Source organism: Tenrec ecaudatus, chromosome 2 (genome assembly GCF_050624435.1).
Source record: "Tenrec ecaudatus isolate mTenEca1 chromosome 2, mTenEca1.hap1, whole genome shotgun sequence".
NCBI lineage: Eukaryota > Metazoa > Chordata > Mammalia > Afrosoricida > Tenrecidae > Tenrec > Tenrec ecaudatus.
In genome coordinates, this window is record NC_134531.1 from 185,740,750 (window position 1) to 185,759,089 (window position 18,340).

An 18,340-nucleotide genomic window follows, 5' to 3' on the forward strand; every position below is an offset into this window, starting at 1 on the left:
TGGGATGATGGCCTGGCGTGTCCCGAGAAGTGGGCATGTGAGTCGAGACATGAGTGATAGGCTGCATTGGGGCTCTGAGACCCAGGGAACGGCATCAGTCAAGGCCCCAAGGCGCCAACAAAGACTAGAGAGGAGAGCTGAGGTCGCGGTGAGAGGGGAAGCGAGATGGTCCCTGACACGGAGAGGGTGAAAGGGTTCCGATCGCTGCCGAGCTCCTCACGGGGAGCTCCAACTGGATTCTGGAGTCAGAGTCGGCGCAGACAGTGATTTTCCTTTTGATGGCATTGTCCTTTGAACCTGGTTCTCAGCACCCTGAGCAACTAGAGACTGCTCTTTACCTGTGTGGTTGGTGGCCTTCGCAAGAAAAGTCAGTCATGTATGTATGTTACACACACACACACACACACACACCCCACACCACCCCCATCTGGGACAAACTGGTGCTCGATGAACGGAATATGCGCCCGCCTCTGGTTTGGGCTCCCGCGTGCTGGGCTGGGCACCGGGGAGTCTGCAGGCTAGGTTGAGGAAGACGCTGGTCCTAGTCGGTCCCCTGGTGAATACGATACACCTCATCAGGCGATACTTGGGGGTCTTCTTGAAATATGCTCATAGATTCTGATTCAGTATATCGGGAATGCAGATTGTCAGCAGTGGGGTGGGTCAAGGTGGAATGAACCGGTTCGAAGCCCTCCGCCCGGCCTTCTGTTGATGACTGAGTCGCTCCCAATGTACTTTTCAAACATGGCCTGGCTTTTGCCCAGCCTCTGAAAGAGACATGCTTGCGGATGGTTCTGGAAAATATTCCATACGCTAATGGAATGTCACCATCTGCCAAAGAAGGCAGAGCTGTTTGTAGGAGAAACTATTACAGAAATGAGGTATTCACAGAGGGGCACTAAAGAGCCCGGCGTCGCTGCCCTGCCACTGACCCGAGGCGCCTCCAGTTCGCACCGACGAAGACGACGTCGTCGCTCTTCTCCCCGCTCGCCCTCCCTCTCTCTTGTCTTGCCCGCCCCTTCTCCGAGACATGATGACATTTCCTGAAACAGAAACTCGCAGCCCGTTCTGGAAAACGCCTTTTCGCCGTGGGCGGAGCCCCGATGCCCCCTGTCATGGGCTCCCCGCTCCGTCCCAGGCGCAGCCCTGGTGCTCGTGGGCGTTTGCTTCTGCGGCCCAGAGCACGGGTGACAGGCCCTGTGGCAAGTCCTGGGGCACCCAACGGGCCCCGGAAGAGTGTGCGTGTGCGCACACGCGCGGGCATCGCCAGTGTCCATCACCAAAGACGTCGCCCCATCTTCCCACCCACTCCTTAGCAAGCCGCCTCCAGGGGCATCCCCACCGGAAGGCCTCTGCATTTTTCTAAGCTCCGCTTGACTGCCTGCCCCCCACCCCCTCAGCCCCCCCCCCCAGCCCCCTCTGGCTCCATCCGCTCCATCTGGTCTTCCTGCAAAAGTCACCGGGACCACGCCCGCCCAGTGCCCACTTCCCAGCTCCCACAGCACTGTATCGCCCTCTAAAACCGCTGGGCATCGTCTCTTTCTTCGGCTAAAATGTAAGCTTCCTGAAGGCAGGGACTGTGGCTACGGGGGCTTCGAAAAGCTCGAGGGAAAATGGAATGAACCTGGAAGTTTTCCGTGCACTTGCTGCGTTATAGGAATCGGGGTGGGGGGGTAGGGGTTTGGGGTTCTCAGTCGAGCTGGATGCAACCCTTCCGTCTGCCTCCACGTCGACTCCCTGCCAGCCTACAGGGCGGGCAGATCTAACCGCCCTGTGAATTTCTGGAACTTTTGACGGAAACAGAAAGCCGCCTCTCTCACAGGTTTCAAACCGCGAGCCTTTCAGTTCTCGGTCCCACGCATCATAAGCACGCTGGCACCGGCGCCCCTCGCCACACCGCCAGGTGTCCTGTTGCCCACAACCAGGTCCCTCAACACTTCTCAAAGGCGCCCTCTTCTCAGCTCCTCGGTGCTCCTCTGAATTCCAATCCTCGGCACCGCCCTTTCCGTGAGAACATACATGGGAGGCCGGGGCAGGCTTTAGGTTTGTGGGGTAAATGGAATTAAAACCATGGCATTGCCCAGCTTTTTGAAGCTGTCTTATGTGTCATTTTAACACCGTTTAAATGTACAATTGAGTGGCAGTCATCACAGCCGCCACCACCACTGTCAACTTCCAAAACTGCTCCATCGCCCCAGAGAGCAAGTTGACGCCCATCAGGCCCTAAGCCCCCAGTCCTTCCCTGTGGTGAACACCAAGCTGCTGGGTTTGGGAGCAGTTCATTTTAGAGGTTTCATATAAATGGGCCACACGTTGTGTGTCCTTTTGTGTCTGGCCGTGTTTTCAACACCCACCCAGGGTGTGTAGCATGTGCAAAGAGCTCATTTCCCGTGGTGGCGGATTAATCCTGCATGAGATGGACAAAGCGGGCGTGTTTATCCGAAGCTGCTGGATTAGCTGTTCTCCTGGAATAGCTAACCCGGGAGGGCAGCTCGTTGTGCTTTAGCACCGACAGGGGGAGGGCCAAAAATAAAGTCCCTCAGAAGTAAACTCTGCCACTGAGGTGACGGCGACTCCCAGCGACCCTACAGGATGGGGTACACTTCCATCGTCCGTTTCCAGACAGACTGCGGCCTATTTGGCCTTACACAGAAATACTCTGCAGCCAGCGAAGAAGACAGCCCTGCGCTAAATTCTCCCAACGATGAGCTTTGCAAAACGGCGAGGCGTGGTCTGGCAACGTCTAGCACGCCAGGACAGACGAAACCTAAAACTCACTGCCATCAGTCAGACTCAGTGACTCAAAAGGACAGGGTCGGACCAGCTCCTGCTGTTTCCAAGCACAAAGCCCCGCTGCCTCCCACGGAGAGGCCTGTGGCTGCCACTGCTGAGCTTGCAGTTAGGAGCCAAGGTGCAGCCACTGTGGCACTACCGTGCACAGACAAGGGGGCTGCAAAGTATTTGTGGAAAAACCCCATGTTGGTCTCACTTTTTCACAATTTTTTAAAGCCCCTGAATAATCTGTTGAAAGGTGTGCAAAAACTGGTTTAATGATTTGGGGGCTGAAGGTCAAGGGGGAGAATTACTTTTCATTCTTTCTTGTTTTTGTTTTTTTTAACCATGTGTATTATATACTTGAAAATTTATTTAAAGAAAAAAGGGGTGGGTAAACATTATTTGACTGGCTCATAGGAAACATCCAGCTCCTACCCAGAATGTCTTCTCAGGACTATCCGAGCATCAAACTCTGTGCTTTCAGACCCTGCCCAGTGATGTGTGCACTTCGAGTGTGACTTTCACTTCCAAGCATAATGTGAAGAGGCCGCTCCTCTCCACCTGCCACACCCCCAGCATCCTTCATGACAATAGGGTCCAAAGTCATTTCCATTTCCACGCGTCCACCCTCAGGGACATGTGAGGAGCCCCCCGCCCACAGCCTGCCGTGCCCTCGCCCTGTACCAGGTCCTCACAGGTCCGGGGCGCTTTGTCTTCACCTTCCTTTCAGAGGAGACGGTACTTGTTTCATGTTATAGCTTTGAAATCTACACACGTTAATCGTAGGTCACTGAGTTACTGAGAGCACAGAGTTCTTTGCCGTGGCCCCTCCCCACCACCCCCGAAAAATTCCTTAACAATGTCAGAGTATTGCAACACTTTATTAAGAGTATTGGCTTTGAATTAGCAGCTGGAGTAACAATTGCATGAAGCCAGATTAGGTGTACTGCCTAATACTCACACTTGATTTATTGACATTACTTAGCAATTTATTGGACAAAGGTCAAACGTTTTGTTTTTTATTAAGCACATTCCACAGTACAAAGCTGTCGTGAATAATATCTGTACAATTTAACAGTATCAATAGCTGTTCAGACACAAATTTATTTCCAACAGGTAATTGGCAAACATAATTAATTACAAGTTAGAAGTAGACTAGCTGAGAGCTCTGAGACATGACTGCAGCAGTAACTTACAGCTGCTCGAAGCAAAATCAAGCCCGGAGTCTGGTGGGACTTCCTACCGTCACCCCAGCCCGTCGCACTTCCTCGGCCTCAAGTGCCCTGCTCTCATCTAGTGGGCACAGTTCAGAGGCCGTGTGCATATTCCAAGGCCATGACCTCCCAAGGACCAGGAGAGACGTTATGAGACATGCAAAAACAACAGCAGAGAGTCTATCCTTTGCAAAGAATTGCCTCCCCTGCCCCACGCCCTGCCCCGAGCTTTCCTAACCAGTTTGCTATGAAAACTCTTAGGTGAGGAGCAGGGAAAGGGCCACGCACTGCCACACTACCGTCACACTTACAGTGGCCACCTAAGGTCCACGGCGATTTGTTCCTTACACTCTGAGACTTAACCTCTCAAAAACAGAAACCCATCAAGTAGCACATGGGAGGGGGAGATGCATGTGAAAAACGGGGGTTGGGGGGGTCGGGGGCAACTAGGAAGCCACACCATCCCGGTATAAATCATGTTCACACATGTTGATCCCCACACCATTGGCAATGCAAAGGACTGAGCTGAGCCCAGCATGTCCCTTTAGCAGCGCAGGTGTGCTCCCCCAGGGAGAACCCTCATTACCGGGGGGGGGGGGGGGGGGCGCGGGGCGGGGCTTATTGGTCCTTTAAAAATGTTACCGACATTCCTTGATCTTTGGGAATAACAGGGGTAAATCAAAGCCTAGCATTGAATGAGGCAAGAGGAAGGCTGGCTGGACAGCAGGGTCCTCTTCATGCATGGTCAGTGTGGCAGTATCGCTCACACGTTTGGGGCACGGTGTACTCAGGTGCTCAGAGAACCTGCTGGGGCCACAGCTAAATAACCACAAATTCCAGGGGTGGGAGTGGGGGAGGGGGAGGGATTCACAAGCTCGAGGCCTTGGGTCCACTCAGAATAGAATTCTGAGCCAGACTGCCCTCATAAGCCAGGCTCACATACTAGGAGGGAGGCCCTGCTGACCCCCGGGCAAATGCAGTCTGTGGCTCCTGCGGTGGGCCAGGATACAGTGATTCTAGAGCTGGGGACACCCAGTCAACACAAGTTTCCTCTCTGTCCCTCCCTGGGTCACCAACACACAGAGCTGTATTGTTGACAGTGAAACAGATGAATACTACGGGAGATGCCCACTAGCACTCAAGTGTACGTTCAAGGGACCGACCCCACCACCACCCCCAAAACAAAACGAAGTTAAGGTACCTCTCTATTGTTATATACTTCACAACAAATAAAACATTTTAATTTGTGTTAAACTTTAGAAATTACATCTTAAAACAAGATTCCCATTTAAAACACATACATACACACGCGCGCACACACACACACACACACACACACACACACACCGTGACAACAAAATAAAAACACCGTGTGAATACTGCAGGAAGGGTTCAAGGGAATCCACATTACCCCTGGGGTCAGCCAGGCCCGCTGTGGCCGAATGTGAATGCCCTCGTCGTCAGTGTCTCAGACACAGGGGCCCTGACTCCAGCGGCCTTGAGGTTCCACCATATGTACATTATTATCTACATGCGGACACGGGGTTTTAAATTAGGAGGCAAGCACACATGTAAAGGTGTTACTCTACCAAATATCAGGAGACAGAACAGAGAACAGTTCAAAGAAAGCTGCTACATTACCTGTGGGGGGTAATATAACGAGGCTTATAGTTCTTTAAATTAAAAGAAACTGGTTCAGAAAGAAAAGTATAATCCAAAAAATATTACTAAAACAATCCAGAAAGATTTTCCCATTGTCCAACATGCTCCTAAGACGAGTGAGAGTTCATACTGTCTTGGATGGTCAGGAAGAGAATGCTGCCGTCTGGAGAGGAAAGCCCTGGGCATCCTGGGTAGGTGTTTGGCACCCAAAATCCCACCGACAACAATGCTGTTCCTCACTATCACACCAAAGTGCAAAGCAGTATAAATTAGAGGCCAAGTCTTCTCTGGATGGTCGATCTTCTTCGGTAAAACAGCCGCTTGTTCCTTTTGTGTGAACGATTTACATTTGAAGCATTAGATTGTGTTTGCTGTTGAGGGGGAATGGGCTTCTGTTTTATTTGAAGTCATGAAGCTAAGGTATCCTTCTCAGAGTAGAGGCCAGCAGTCAGGTGAGAAATGTCGGTACTTGCAAAGTTCGGCTGCTCTGAATCTACCCAGCATCTAGAACCAACTCCAGCTTCATAACTCAGCTGTGAACGAACTCTCTCAGGCATTTGGTAGCCATGTAGCCAGTAGTTCAAGACTAGGAAACCCTGAAAGAAAGAAAAATGAGTATGTGGATGGTTAGACTAGGGTCTACATTCACCACAGATACACACCCTCATCCAAATATCACAGAGAAGAGACAATCCATTTCCACACAGTCAGCATCCAAAATAGAAGTGCAAAGTGTTGTGCATACTATATACAAGGCATTATATTTATTTAAACCTCACCATAACTTTGTGAGGCAGAAACCATATTATACCCACTTCACAATTTGAGAACTGGGGTTCAGAAAGGACATAGGCTTAGTTCAAAATGCCAACCAGGAAGTAGCACAGAGGCAATTCACAGAGCGATCTGACTTAATGGCCCATCATCTTCCAGCGCCATGGCTAAGAAACGCACACATGACAAAAGATGCTCATTAGTCAGCTGTATGTTGATTATCTTCTCCAGTGAGCCTTCCAGGAGCTGTTTGATGCCCACCCAAGAGCCCTCATCAACCATAACAATCAAGATTTATATTTAAAAGAACCATACCGTGCAGGAAAGATCACGGAATATTCCATATTTTTTAACTATGGCCTTGAGTAAAAGACACACTTAAATCACTTCTTCTGCTGTCATCCATGTATGTAAATATGTACACAAATACATGCACACACCTCCAACAGCAGCCATCAAGCTCTGTGTCACTACTGTGTGTGACGCAGGTTGACCTTTCTGCTCTAAATTTCACTCACGTTGTGTCCAAATCCAAATCGCCAATGAGTAACGACCTCTTTTCAAACACTGTACTACGTCATTGGTTTACAAGATCTAAAAACAGCTCTAGGTTTGTTTGTTTTTCAAAGGTTTTTACAACTTTTTCCTCAAAAAAAAAAAAAATCTCTTTAAGAAACCTTTTCCTAAAGGATTGTCAATTTCTAAGATGTCCAGTAATTCTAGCACGAAGTCTCTTCAGTGAACTTGAAACAGAGTGCATTTCACTCGCCACTGCCTTTCCACTAAGGACATTCAATAGGCTGACAAGTACCCAGAGATTAGAAGCGGGCACTCAAACCTGCTCCCCTGGAGGGGACAGGAGCCAATGCCTCCAGCTTTAAACCAAAGACCTTCTGGTCAGTTCTTGACAGTTCTAAAATTAATAAAGGCTGGACAAAAAATTATTCTAGAAGAATGAGCTTGGCAAGATTTTTGATAAAAGCAAAAAGTAGGGGGTGGGTGGGACGGGGACATTAGTAATAACAAGTGGGAATGATCATTTAAATGATTACTCTCAATGACAATTATTGTAGCAGTTTCATAATGAAGAAAGAGGAGGGGACTTTAAAATCAACATACACATTTATAAGCTATCATTTTAAAAAGGTAAACACAAAAGATTGAACAGTGGTGAACCATGAATGAATTTTCTTTTGTCTGATACATCTTTTCAACTGCTGAATGTACTCAATGATGCTATATTGTCTCAAGAAAAATAAGGAATTCTGAGCAAGCGTGTGTGCACGTACACACACACACCCCACCCCACCAGGACTGATTGTCATTAGGCGTCATCAAATTGGTTCCGATTCACAACAACCCTGCCCACAACAGAACAAAAGCCTGCCCAGCCCCGTGCCACCCTCACCACTGCTGCTATGCTTGAGGCTAGTGTGGTGCCATTTGGCCACACCATCCATTAACCATCTTCCCCTTGTGTTTTTTTGTTTGTTTGTTTTTGCTGACTCTGTCTTAAAAGTCAGTGACTTAAAAGACAAAGGCTTGGCAAACAAATCTATTGGCATAGTTCCTGATATTTGGGGTGAAAATTTTACAAGGTTAAATTAACACTAGGGTTGTTTGTCTTACGTAAACATCTTATATCACATGGTAATAATTTTTCGCATTATAATAAAAGTATTTGGAAAGGAGCAGTAAAATCTATCAACTTGATCGCCAAGTTTGTCAAAAGCAATTCATTTTGCAAAGAGAAACCACTTGTGCTGGGATACAGGGAGCCACCACCTTGACAAGCTGGAAGATTCTCTCGGTTGATTACAATCCTGTGTCATCACAAGGCGATGGCTGGAAGGGACAGGCCCCGGAGGTGTTTCCACCAGAGCAGCCAGAGGGGGCGGCACCGGTGGTCTGTGGGAGCTCTTGCAACTCAAGGGCTCTTGTGTCAGTGTCAGGTCACTTTGCCCAGTTTATGAAAGTTTCCTGTGTCCTACTCTTGATCTACTCAATATGCCAGGGGAAAGAAGTGCTCCCCGTATCTGAGCTGTTGTTGTGTGGCCTCTCGAAACCAAGTGCTGAGACACACAGGTCTATCAAACATCCCAAAGAGGTGCACGCACCAGCTATCCACCCAAGTCTACCCCTCAGCTGTACTGGTCCGTCTCCTGGGGTCTGAGCGTCTGCTACGTGGCAAACACAGCACGAAGGAAGCGCAGCTAACACAAGTTAGAGAAACAGATTAAGGCATTTTCAGAGCTTCCAGTAAGGTGGGGGGGAGAATGGAGTAAATTTCACCAGAGATGCATGAGACACTAAAAACGGTGAAACACCATTCCTAAGATGGAAATTCTCTTTATGGAGCTTGACAATCTAATTCAAAAAAGAATACAAAAAATCTGAAGGTCTCAGCACAGTCAACGCCATTTGTAGTAAGAAGGAAAAAGTCGGGTGGTCTTTATATTTTCAATACTTAATATAAAACTAAAATAAGACAACGTGGTTGGTATTAGATTGGTGAAGGACAACCAGAGAACACGAAAGAGAATCCAGAAATAGGTCTACATGCAATGGTCACTTATTGTACGTACTCGAGTATCAGCCGAGGCACCGGATTACCACAAAAACCGCATTACAGTGTGCTGGCAAAGCTCGGCTTATACATGAGTAGACATGATATAGTTCTGCAAAGGTGCTAAAGCAATTCTCAACAGGAAGAGTCTTGCGAACGCATAGTGCTAGAAACGAGAATATTGACCCCTAATTACACACCAGATACAAAAACTAACTCTAATCAGATCAAAGACCTAAATGTAAAAACCCAAACGAAATCACAACTCAAACTACAGTGGTCCAAACATGGTGGTCAATAGCCAACGTGTGCTCATCTAAACTTAAGTATAAACAAATTAAAATTGGATGCAATTAAAAATTCAGTTCTCCGGTTACATGAATCATGATTCAAGCATTCAGCAGTCGCAGACGGCTAGTGACTAGACTGTGTCATTGTAGAAAATGCAAACTAGCATTGTGCTAGGAAGCAGTCAGTGGTGGCCAAGGTGGGGCTAGGGACAAGCTAACAAGGTACACAAAGACACTTCTGAGAGTGGCACATATGTTCTAGCGCGACTGTACGGAGGTTTCAGGGATGTGTATATTTGTAAAAGTTCGTCACGCAGCATTTTAAATACGAAAGGCTTCATTGTAGACAAAAATTCCTTTATCTACGGCCAGAGTGCCCCTTAAGAAGCAAGGCTGGCAAGACGTTGTCTTCTGTACCCTGGATGTTGCCAGGGAGAGCAGTCCCTGGAGAAAGGCCTCGTGTTGGGTGAAGCAGAGGGCAGGAAGAGAGGAAGGCTGGGCACTGTGGCTACAACCATGGGCTCAAGCACAGAAACAACTGTGACTAAGTGGGGTTTGCTCGGCAGGGCAGACGGCCCTTACGGGTCAGAATCGACTCGAAGACACCTAACAACAGCATTCCAGAAACTCTTGAAGCTCACTCGAAGAAACAACCTGCTTTTCAAAATCATAGTTCAATAAACTTGACCTAAAGAAACAAAATAACAAAAAAAACCAGGAGGGCCCTGATTGGTGCTCAGCTGGCAGGCAAGCGGTGGGCAGTTTGAACTCCCCCAGTGGCACAGCAGGAGAAAAGACCTGTGGATCTGCTTCTGCAGAGACTGCAGTCCAGGAAGCCCTGTGGGGCACCTGCTCGCTGTGACACGCGACTCACCTGAACTTGAATCAACTTGACAGCACACACTACAAGGGGGTCTGGTCTACCTTAACAGGGCAGACAAGCAAAGGTAGGTCTAGGTCAGTGTAGGGGCGGGCTTGTTGAGTTTTTTTTCTATCTGTTTTATGAAGGTAACTAAACGAATACACCAGTCTCACAAATATTTAATGACTATGGGACAAATTCTTTCACGGGGCCCTAGAAAAGGGGCACAACTCTATCATGTTGGCCCCTGGGGAGCATCTGCACGATAAACATCAATGTGTGCTCAGAACACACTAGAGATTAGACTAGACTAGATACTGGGTTACAGGAAAAAAGGGAGCTCCTACGATTTGTGAAAGAGACACATAAGCAAAAAATGTCACAACCAAATAACCAGATGACCAAGTAACAGTGGAAGGCAGGGTGAGTGGGAATACCAAGAGTGCACGCAAGGGGGGTGTGCGTTACTACTATGCGGTCAGGGAAGCCAGCTGAATTCCATTTAGTTGGAGACAGGATTTTTGGAAGGGAATAATGGGAGACCAGGATGGGGTGGGAGGGAGAAAGAGGAAAGATAAAAACATGTTGAACCTCTGGCTGGCCAAACTCCTTCACTAGGCTCGATCCTGAAGACAGCAGGGAGGCATGAGCAGAAGCAGGGCCGAGCCAGGGTTAAGACTGCCCTCACTAGTAGACAGAAGGAGGCTGGGCTGGAGGGCTATGGAAACCAGCCTTCCTTCCCTGCATCTTCCTTGAACGGTTCCTAGAAACACTAGCTTCATGAGACACTGGCTTCCGCCTCTATGATTAATCATCCTGACATGGCTTTTCCAACTGACCTAGGAGCTATCCAGAGAGGAAATACCAAGGGAGATAGATGGCTCCCATCACAAGGCACTTGAGATCTGGAACAGCAAGACAATCGTGGTTTATGGGCCACCTCAGCTCACCTCCCAGCCAAGGCAGACATCATGGTACTCATCCCACATCCCTTCTGAAGGCGGCGCTGCGGCTAGCCACTCCTGACCCAGCAGACTCCGCAGCAGAAAGACAGGCATTTGTCACTTGTGATGCAGCCCCATGGCTTCTCAGGAATAAACAGAGTGGCAAGACTAGAGGCTCGCATATGTTTTCTTACAGGACATTAGAGTAAATATCTGAGATGCTGTGGGCCAGATGGTCTCTGTCACAAACACTCCACTCTGCTACTGAAGCACCAAGAGCCAGGGACGATGTGTACAGGAATGACTGCGGCTGTCTTCCAAAACTACTTTCTTCATGAGCAGTCTAATTTGAATTTCATATCATTTTTTTAAATGTGTCATAAAATACTATTGCTCATTTAACTTTTCTTCCCAAACATTCTGAAATGTAAAATCCGTTCTTAGTATACAGGCAGCTTATTTTAATAAAAAGTGTGTGTGGGGAGGTGGGAGTGGGGGGCGCCAGACACTGGGCCAATACGCTCCAGGAGCTGGATAATCCAACTCTGGGTAAGACAAACTTCCCGAAGGACAATCCCTGATTGAACGTTACAATCCTGAAAAGCAGAGTCTATGGAAAGGTGGCGACTTGACACTCGAGGTAATCAGTGGTTCCCAAGCTTGACATTAAATCAAATCACCACCATTCTGTAGATGGGTTTTTTAATACTCTTCACAAATGAGCAGAAAAGACTTTAAGGATAAAAAACCATTACGAATCAAGCAATTTAAAAAAAATAGATAGGAGCTTTACTAATCACAATGTCTTCTGGTGCAAATGCGGATAAGATTCACTGGCCCCATACAAAATTCCCCAGGGTTCAGAACCACTGCTCTAAACGCACACGGTCATCAGCTTCCGAGGACACAGCAAGTGTGCTTGCATGCTCCGGGGCAGATCCCTTGGTCGTCAGCACAGACCTACCTCGGCGGTTGTGGCGGCTCTAAGCTGCCTGCAGGCAGAGGAAAGGCTGCTGCTTCTCAGGGTACCTGCTGCGGCTCATGGACGAAGAAGGGGTTTGGTGCCCCCTCAACAAATACTTCAATTTAGCAGAAGGACAATAAAAACTTATCAGAAGGTAAGTACTTCTGATTTATCTCCTGGGAAACAGTGACAGTGTTTGGGGCGGGGTGAAATTTTAGTGCTTACTTGGTGGTGATTTTCTTTTTGTAAATTAAAGATTGAATGGAAATGAAAATTAAAATTCCTTTACCTGTGAACAGAATTCTGGGAACTTTTTGTTGTTAAACTGATATGCCCTGGAAAGTCATTTACGAAAATATCGTTTTTTAAGTAACAGAATTCCCATAGGTTTTCCACGTGAAATCCCACAATATGCAGGATTCCAACAGAGCCCCCTCTTGATGACTATAGAGATCTTTGCGTCCCGGGGTGGTGCAACGGTTACTGCTGACTGAAAGCGGGGCAGTTCCTGTCCACGCAGAGACACGGCAACACAAGTCACTGGAGGGAGGCCTGCCGGAGCCTGGTTCTAATCGCACCTGTGTGTGTCCAGAATTTATACTACAACTCAGAGAAAGTCGACCCATTTAATACATACCATCACCTTGTGTCACATCACCCAGAAACCCAAACCACAAAACTGCCCCCCAAAGAAATAAGAATGCAATCAGCAAAACTGAACAGGCAGGATGCACTCACCTGAAATGGGTACAAAGTGCAGACTGTTATCTGGAGATGTAAGTGTATGTTCTGGAGGGAGAACGGGTTTCATTCTGGGCACTGGGAGGCACATTTAAGAAATCCCAAATCAAAATAGTGTCGTCATGAGAGCTGCTGATGATTTGAAATTCATCAAATTGTAGCCGAAATACACGTCCAGAATGTTCCTATGAAATTTAACAGTTTAATGAGTAAAACGGGAACCACAGCATCCTCCTCCTCTCTCCACAAGGGATCTCACATCGGCTTCTGGACCCATGTCCAGAACTCAGGGAGCTCTGTCCTCTACTCCCGACACAGCCACCCTTTCCCTTCCGGATCTTTTCTGTTACTGAGGTTGGGATCCTAGATCCTGGCCCCTCGGTATGTGAAAGAAGAAGCGATGTGATCATCTCTGAGCAGTCTTACAAAGGTAAGCAATAATACTGAATACCCACTCTTGACACAGTGTGAGAACCAGACTGTTCTCAAAACATGATCAAAGATCTCGGAAGCTAGAGCCAACATCAAACTCAATGATAAAACAACAGAACAGGCCCATTATGACACCTAAGACATACAACAGCATCAACCAGACTATCAGAAATGAGTTTAGTAAAACTGCTGAAACAAAATAAATACATAATGTATCCCGAATGTGTTAAACAAGAATACATATTGGGAAAAATATCCTACTAATGCAGAATGTGTAAAAGTGCAACGCAACCACAGAGATCCCTATTATTAGCACACCTCCCGGCTCCACCCAAAGGAGGCCGGTGGACTTAGGAAGAGCCCTGTCAATCTACAATGAGAGCGCCTGCTTCCATGCTTTAAATGACAGGCCCACTCCTTAGTAACTGTCAAATAGTCTGAGCTTAGTGAAACAAAATTAACAGAACCATGAAGCTCTCTGCAGACATGCTGTGAGATATTCAGACTTTCCCGGGTTCTACCCAGGTGGATACGCCCCCCCCCCGCCCCCCAATGCCCATGTCAACATATCACATACCACCAACGTGCGCAAACACAAGGTGCTCGCGGGGGCTCGAGGGTCAAGAGCAGCTTGCAAGTCCCAAACTTTAATTTTCCTAGAAAGGGAAAAAGATGGCCGTGAGTAGAAAAATTAAAGTGGTACATCCATTTACACAGTCTGTTATAAACACTACAGCTTTCACCCACACCACCGCCAATGAAAAGAGCCCTCGCGGGGGAACGTGCTTATGTTTTCACAAATCATCTGCCCCAGGCACACTGGATTGAGGAGCGGGAGGGGGAGGGGGGAGCACCTGCACATTCTCCGAATGGCTGAAATTTTGAAGAAATGTTATTTTAAGGGAGACAAGAAAACAACTTCGGGTTATCTGACTTCCAATTCCTGACGTGATAATGTATGTCACCAAATTCATTAATCAGGGGGCTCTCGGGGGCTGAGGAGGTGCTGCTGACAGAGGCGAGGGCTCTGTGTGAAATTCCAAGGATACCTTTGTCCCAAGGACGCAAATGCTGGAAGTTACTAGCAGGCCTATAAACAGATCACCGAGACCATTTGTGAGATGTACATCGGTCATCTTGAAAGGTTTATGGGTGCCGTTCGCTCAGTCACGAGGTCGTGAGGCTTCCTGAGATGATTGGTTCAATTTAGCAAAAGGGGGCAAGAAACATATTTCACCATTTAACTCACACACAATACACCCAAGCCTGGTTTAATTTAGAGCTAAGGCAAAGTTCACTGCACATGCTAAACTACTCCCTGAACTTACGGTTACAATGTCCAAATGAGCCGAAGCGGAAGAGGCACAGAGCGGCTTTCAGGCCTGGCTGTCCGTGCTCACCCAACCCTGGGCCTAGTGATACCTGCCATCCACCCTTTCTGCAGAAAGGGCCTCGCACAGCACCTCACCATCCAGCACGCCTTTCCTCCTGATACAGTCATAGCAACACATCGGAAAGGTGGAAAACATACCCATCATAGGCCCCACTGACAATCCTCTTGTTATCAAACCGGATGCAACGGACCAGTTCTTCGTGTCCCTCTAGGACTCTGAGACAGGCACCGCATTCAATGTCCCACAGCCTTGAAGGGAAACCAGTGCTCTGTGAAACATGGCTCGCACCCGCATCACAGCTTTGCGCATGCCCCACACGGAAGCTTCGCTAACCTAGACCACCACATTTTGTCACACTCCCGTAGTCACAGCTGTATACACGCATCTCTAGAACCCGGGTTTTAAAGCACTACTTTGTAAGTCTTACTCTGCATTTTATTTTGCTTTATACAGTTTGAAACTTCATGAAATCATGTGCCTGTATCATTCCTTAAATCAGATCAACAACAACAAAAACTTTGATTACAGTTCATTCCTAAAGCGTTCCCTTGCTAACTGGCTCCTGGGTGATGCAGGCGGTCTGCACTCCAAGAACCCCTAAAAGGCTGGTGTTCAAACCCATACAATGGCACATGAAGGAAGGCCTGGAGTTCTGCTTCTATAAAGATCGCAGTAAAAAAAAACTCTTAGGGAGAACTTGGACTCTGTAACATATGGGGGTCACCATGACTTGGAATCGACATGACAGCGACAGTTTTGGTTTGCTCTTTATGCCTGAGTAGCTGTATGCAGCTCAATGGTCTTGGAATGACTTCCCTGGGGGTGGAGAGGGGAGGCACGCAGATAGTGAAGGAGAAAGAGCACGTGAGTATGTAGGGTGGGACGGGGAGCTCGTCCATCCAGGGGGCAGCATCCACCCCTGGCACTTCTCGCCTTGAGTTTGAGGTTGGCTGCGATTGGAACTAGAGGACCATCTCCTTAGTTGATGGTGGGTTGTCCAGTCGATAGGATCAGAGTGGGAGACTCGTATTAAGTAGATGCAATGTCAGAGAAATACAATCCTAATGGCTAAGTCCAGCAAAGGATTTGCAGAGCAATTTGAGTAACAATTGGAGACTTCCCCTTCTGTTGTTTTCTCTACATGTTTTTCCTTCTATTGTTTTTCTACATGATTTTCAAAAGTAAATCATAGCAACTACCACATACAAAGCCAAGTTGGCAAACTCACTCTCTTCTGACCTCATGGTGGCCTCTCCACCGGTAGCTCCAATCATATATCCAGGGAGCATTAACCATAGTTAATACTCAGCAAACCTAATCCATGTTAAGAGATACTCATTTTGCCAATCTACTGTGAGCAGACCCATTCAGCGCTGCCAATATGGTCCCACAGTGGTTCCCATCTGTAGCTGGGACAGTAAAACTCATTATTAATTCTTGTGAATTCAGATTCCAACAAGGAAGTGAAAGGCTTCAGTCAAACCTCAAAGCCTGATGGATACAACAAAACAATTCAAAGTTCAAGCTGACTTGTATGGTATCTTAAAACCGAAAGTGGTAAAAATTATTAGCAGTCAGAGTCAGCTTTCTTTCTTTTGCTATACGCTCTTTTCTCACTTATAAAACAAAAACTTCCTCCCCCACTATCATGACTTCAGTCCTACCTTACAAGTCTGGCTAGACCAGAGGATGGACACTGGTACAGATGGGAACTGGAAACACAGGGAATCCAGGGCAGATAAACCCTTCTGGACGAATAATGAGAGTAGCGATAATAGGAGAGTAAGGGAAAGGTGGGGAAGAAAGGGGGAACTGATCACAATGATCTACATATAACCTCCTCCCTGGGGGACGAACAACAGAAAAGTGGGTGAAGGGCCACATCAGACAGTGTAAGGCATGAAAAAAAAATTTTTTTTTTTTTACAAATTATCAAGTGTGAGGGAGGGAGGGGGAAAAATGAGGAGCTGATACCAAGAGCTCAAGTAGAAAGCAAATGTTTTGAGAATGATGAGGGCAACAAATGTACAAATGTGCTTGACACAATGGATGGATTGTGATAAGAGTTGTACCAGCCCCCAATAAAATGATTTATGAAAAAAATTTTAAATAAAACTTTAAACTACCCTCTTTTGTGCGTACAGTAAGCTACTTGGTTATGAGTCCCAAAGTTAGTTATTTGTGTTAAGATGTCAATCATGTGTTGCAAAAGAAAACTGACTTTGAATGACTGAAAAGGTAACTCAGGGAAATTCTTAATATGAAATACAATGTTTAAGGATGACCACAATTATTAGAAAGTAAGGAAATTGAAGCAAAGGAAGAAAAACAAGAGGTAAAACAAATGACGAAACAAGAGAAGCTGATTTCATGACGCAGTTTTGGGAGAGAGACATAAAGCGCCTGCCCTGGGTTTGGGACTCGGGGTTGGAGGCTCAGCGGGGGCAGGGTGGCTCGCAGCCTGCAAGAGTCAGCCGGCTGGAGCGTCTCACTGTGTGCTGAGGTGGTGCTCAGTGATCCTGCATGGAGTGGAGGTTTAAAAGCTTACATACCGGGGAAGCTTGGAACACTCGGGTGTACAGTTCTGCAATAGTATTGCAGCCAAATAGATTACTTAGAGTTACCTACAGTTTTCTGAAGGCGCCCTGCCCTGGTAGCATAGGCGGCGAGACACTGAACTGCCAACCACAAGGCCAGCGATTTGAACCCACCGTTCTATGGAAGAAAGATGAGGCTGTCCACTTGTGTCACAATTTAAAGTCTTAGAAACTGACAGCGGTCGTTCTATCCTGCCCTACAGTCACCATGAGTCAGAACCACCTCGGTGGTAATGGGTTTGTTTTTTTGGTTTCTCTTGTTGTTGAAAGTTTTCTTTCTGAAATATCCCATTTATTCTGAGTCTTTAGCGCATTAGGAAAAGGGTGACAACACCGGGACAATGAAAACCTGCCCGGGAAGTCAGTGCTACTCACCTAATGGTGTTATCCGAGGACCCGCTAACGACCAGCCGATCCCTGTACTGCAGGCAGGCAATGCCTCGCTTGTGCCCATTCAGAGTCCGGACAAACTCACAGGTGCTCGTGCTCCAGACCTGTACAGAGGGTTAGCAATGTTTTTAAGAGTGAGTAGTCATGCCATCGCACACCTTTAAACCAAAGAGTCAGAGCTTCTGAAAATGACCCAAAGCGTCGCTTCTGGAAAACAAGGGAAAATCAGAAAGTACTGCTGCCGGGGGGCCACGTCTCAGTGGATGCCTGCAGGTAAGTCTCAAAGAAAGAAAAACACACTCTTGGTGCCTTGGGAAAAGGGACTTTTGAGATCAAGGCTGACAACAAATTTGTAACACAACTCAAGTGGAAATCTTTCCAAATCATTGATGCTTGCAACAAGCTAATAGGAGAGCTGCCCGAATAAAACAGCAGTTTCGAGATGGATCAAATATGCTAAGAAGGAGCTGGAAGACCTTAAAGCTGAGCCATTAGAGCCTGGGCTCCCAAAGTCTGCTTGGACTGCCGGTCCCCCCTTCCCACCCCTCTGCAATGCAAAACTTGTGTGCTACAGCCCATAATCTAGGATATAACATAGCTATCTGCTTGGAGGGCACCTCAGATCACCCAGCAGGGAGAAGTATCACCCATTTGGGGAGACAATCCAACAGAGGGAAGATCCACCTTGGGAACGGAGACACTGGCTGATGTCCAGAAGGGGTGAGGGTTGTAGGA

At 47.4% G+C, this 18,340-nt stretch overlaps 1 protein-coding gene across 6 annotated transcripts in view; it reads right to left on the bottom strand.

The window, feature by feature from the left end:
• Positions 1–3,637: 3,637 nt before the first annotated feature.
• FBXW11 (F-box and WD repeat domain containing 11) overlaps positions 3,638–18,340 on the bottom strand; it is a 135,513-nt gene continuing 120,810 nt past the window's right edge. For all 6 annotated transcript variants that reach the window (XM_075541941.1, XM_075541942.1, XM_075541944.1 and 3 more), the window contains 5 exons: positions 17,591–17,709; positions 14,756–14,866; positions 13,802–13,880; positions 12,790–12,977; positions 3,638–6,247 (listed from right to left, as the gene is read on the bottom strand). In XM_075541941.1, coding sequence (XP_075398056.1) covers positions 12,816–12,977; positions 13,802–13,880; positions 14,756–14,866; positions 17,591–17,709 — 471 coding nt within the window. In that variant the 3' untranslated portion in view covers positions 3,638–6,247; positions 12,790–12,815. The remainder of the gene's footprint in view (positions 6,248–12,789; positions 12,978–13,801; positions 13,881–14,755; positions 14,867–17,590; positions 17,710–18,340) is intronic.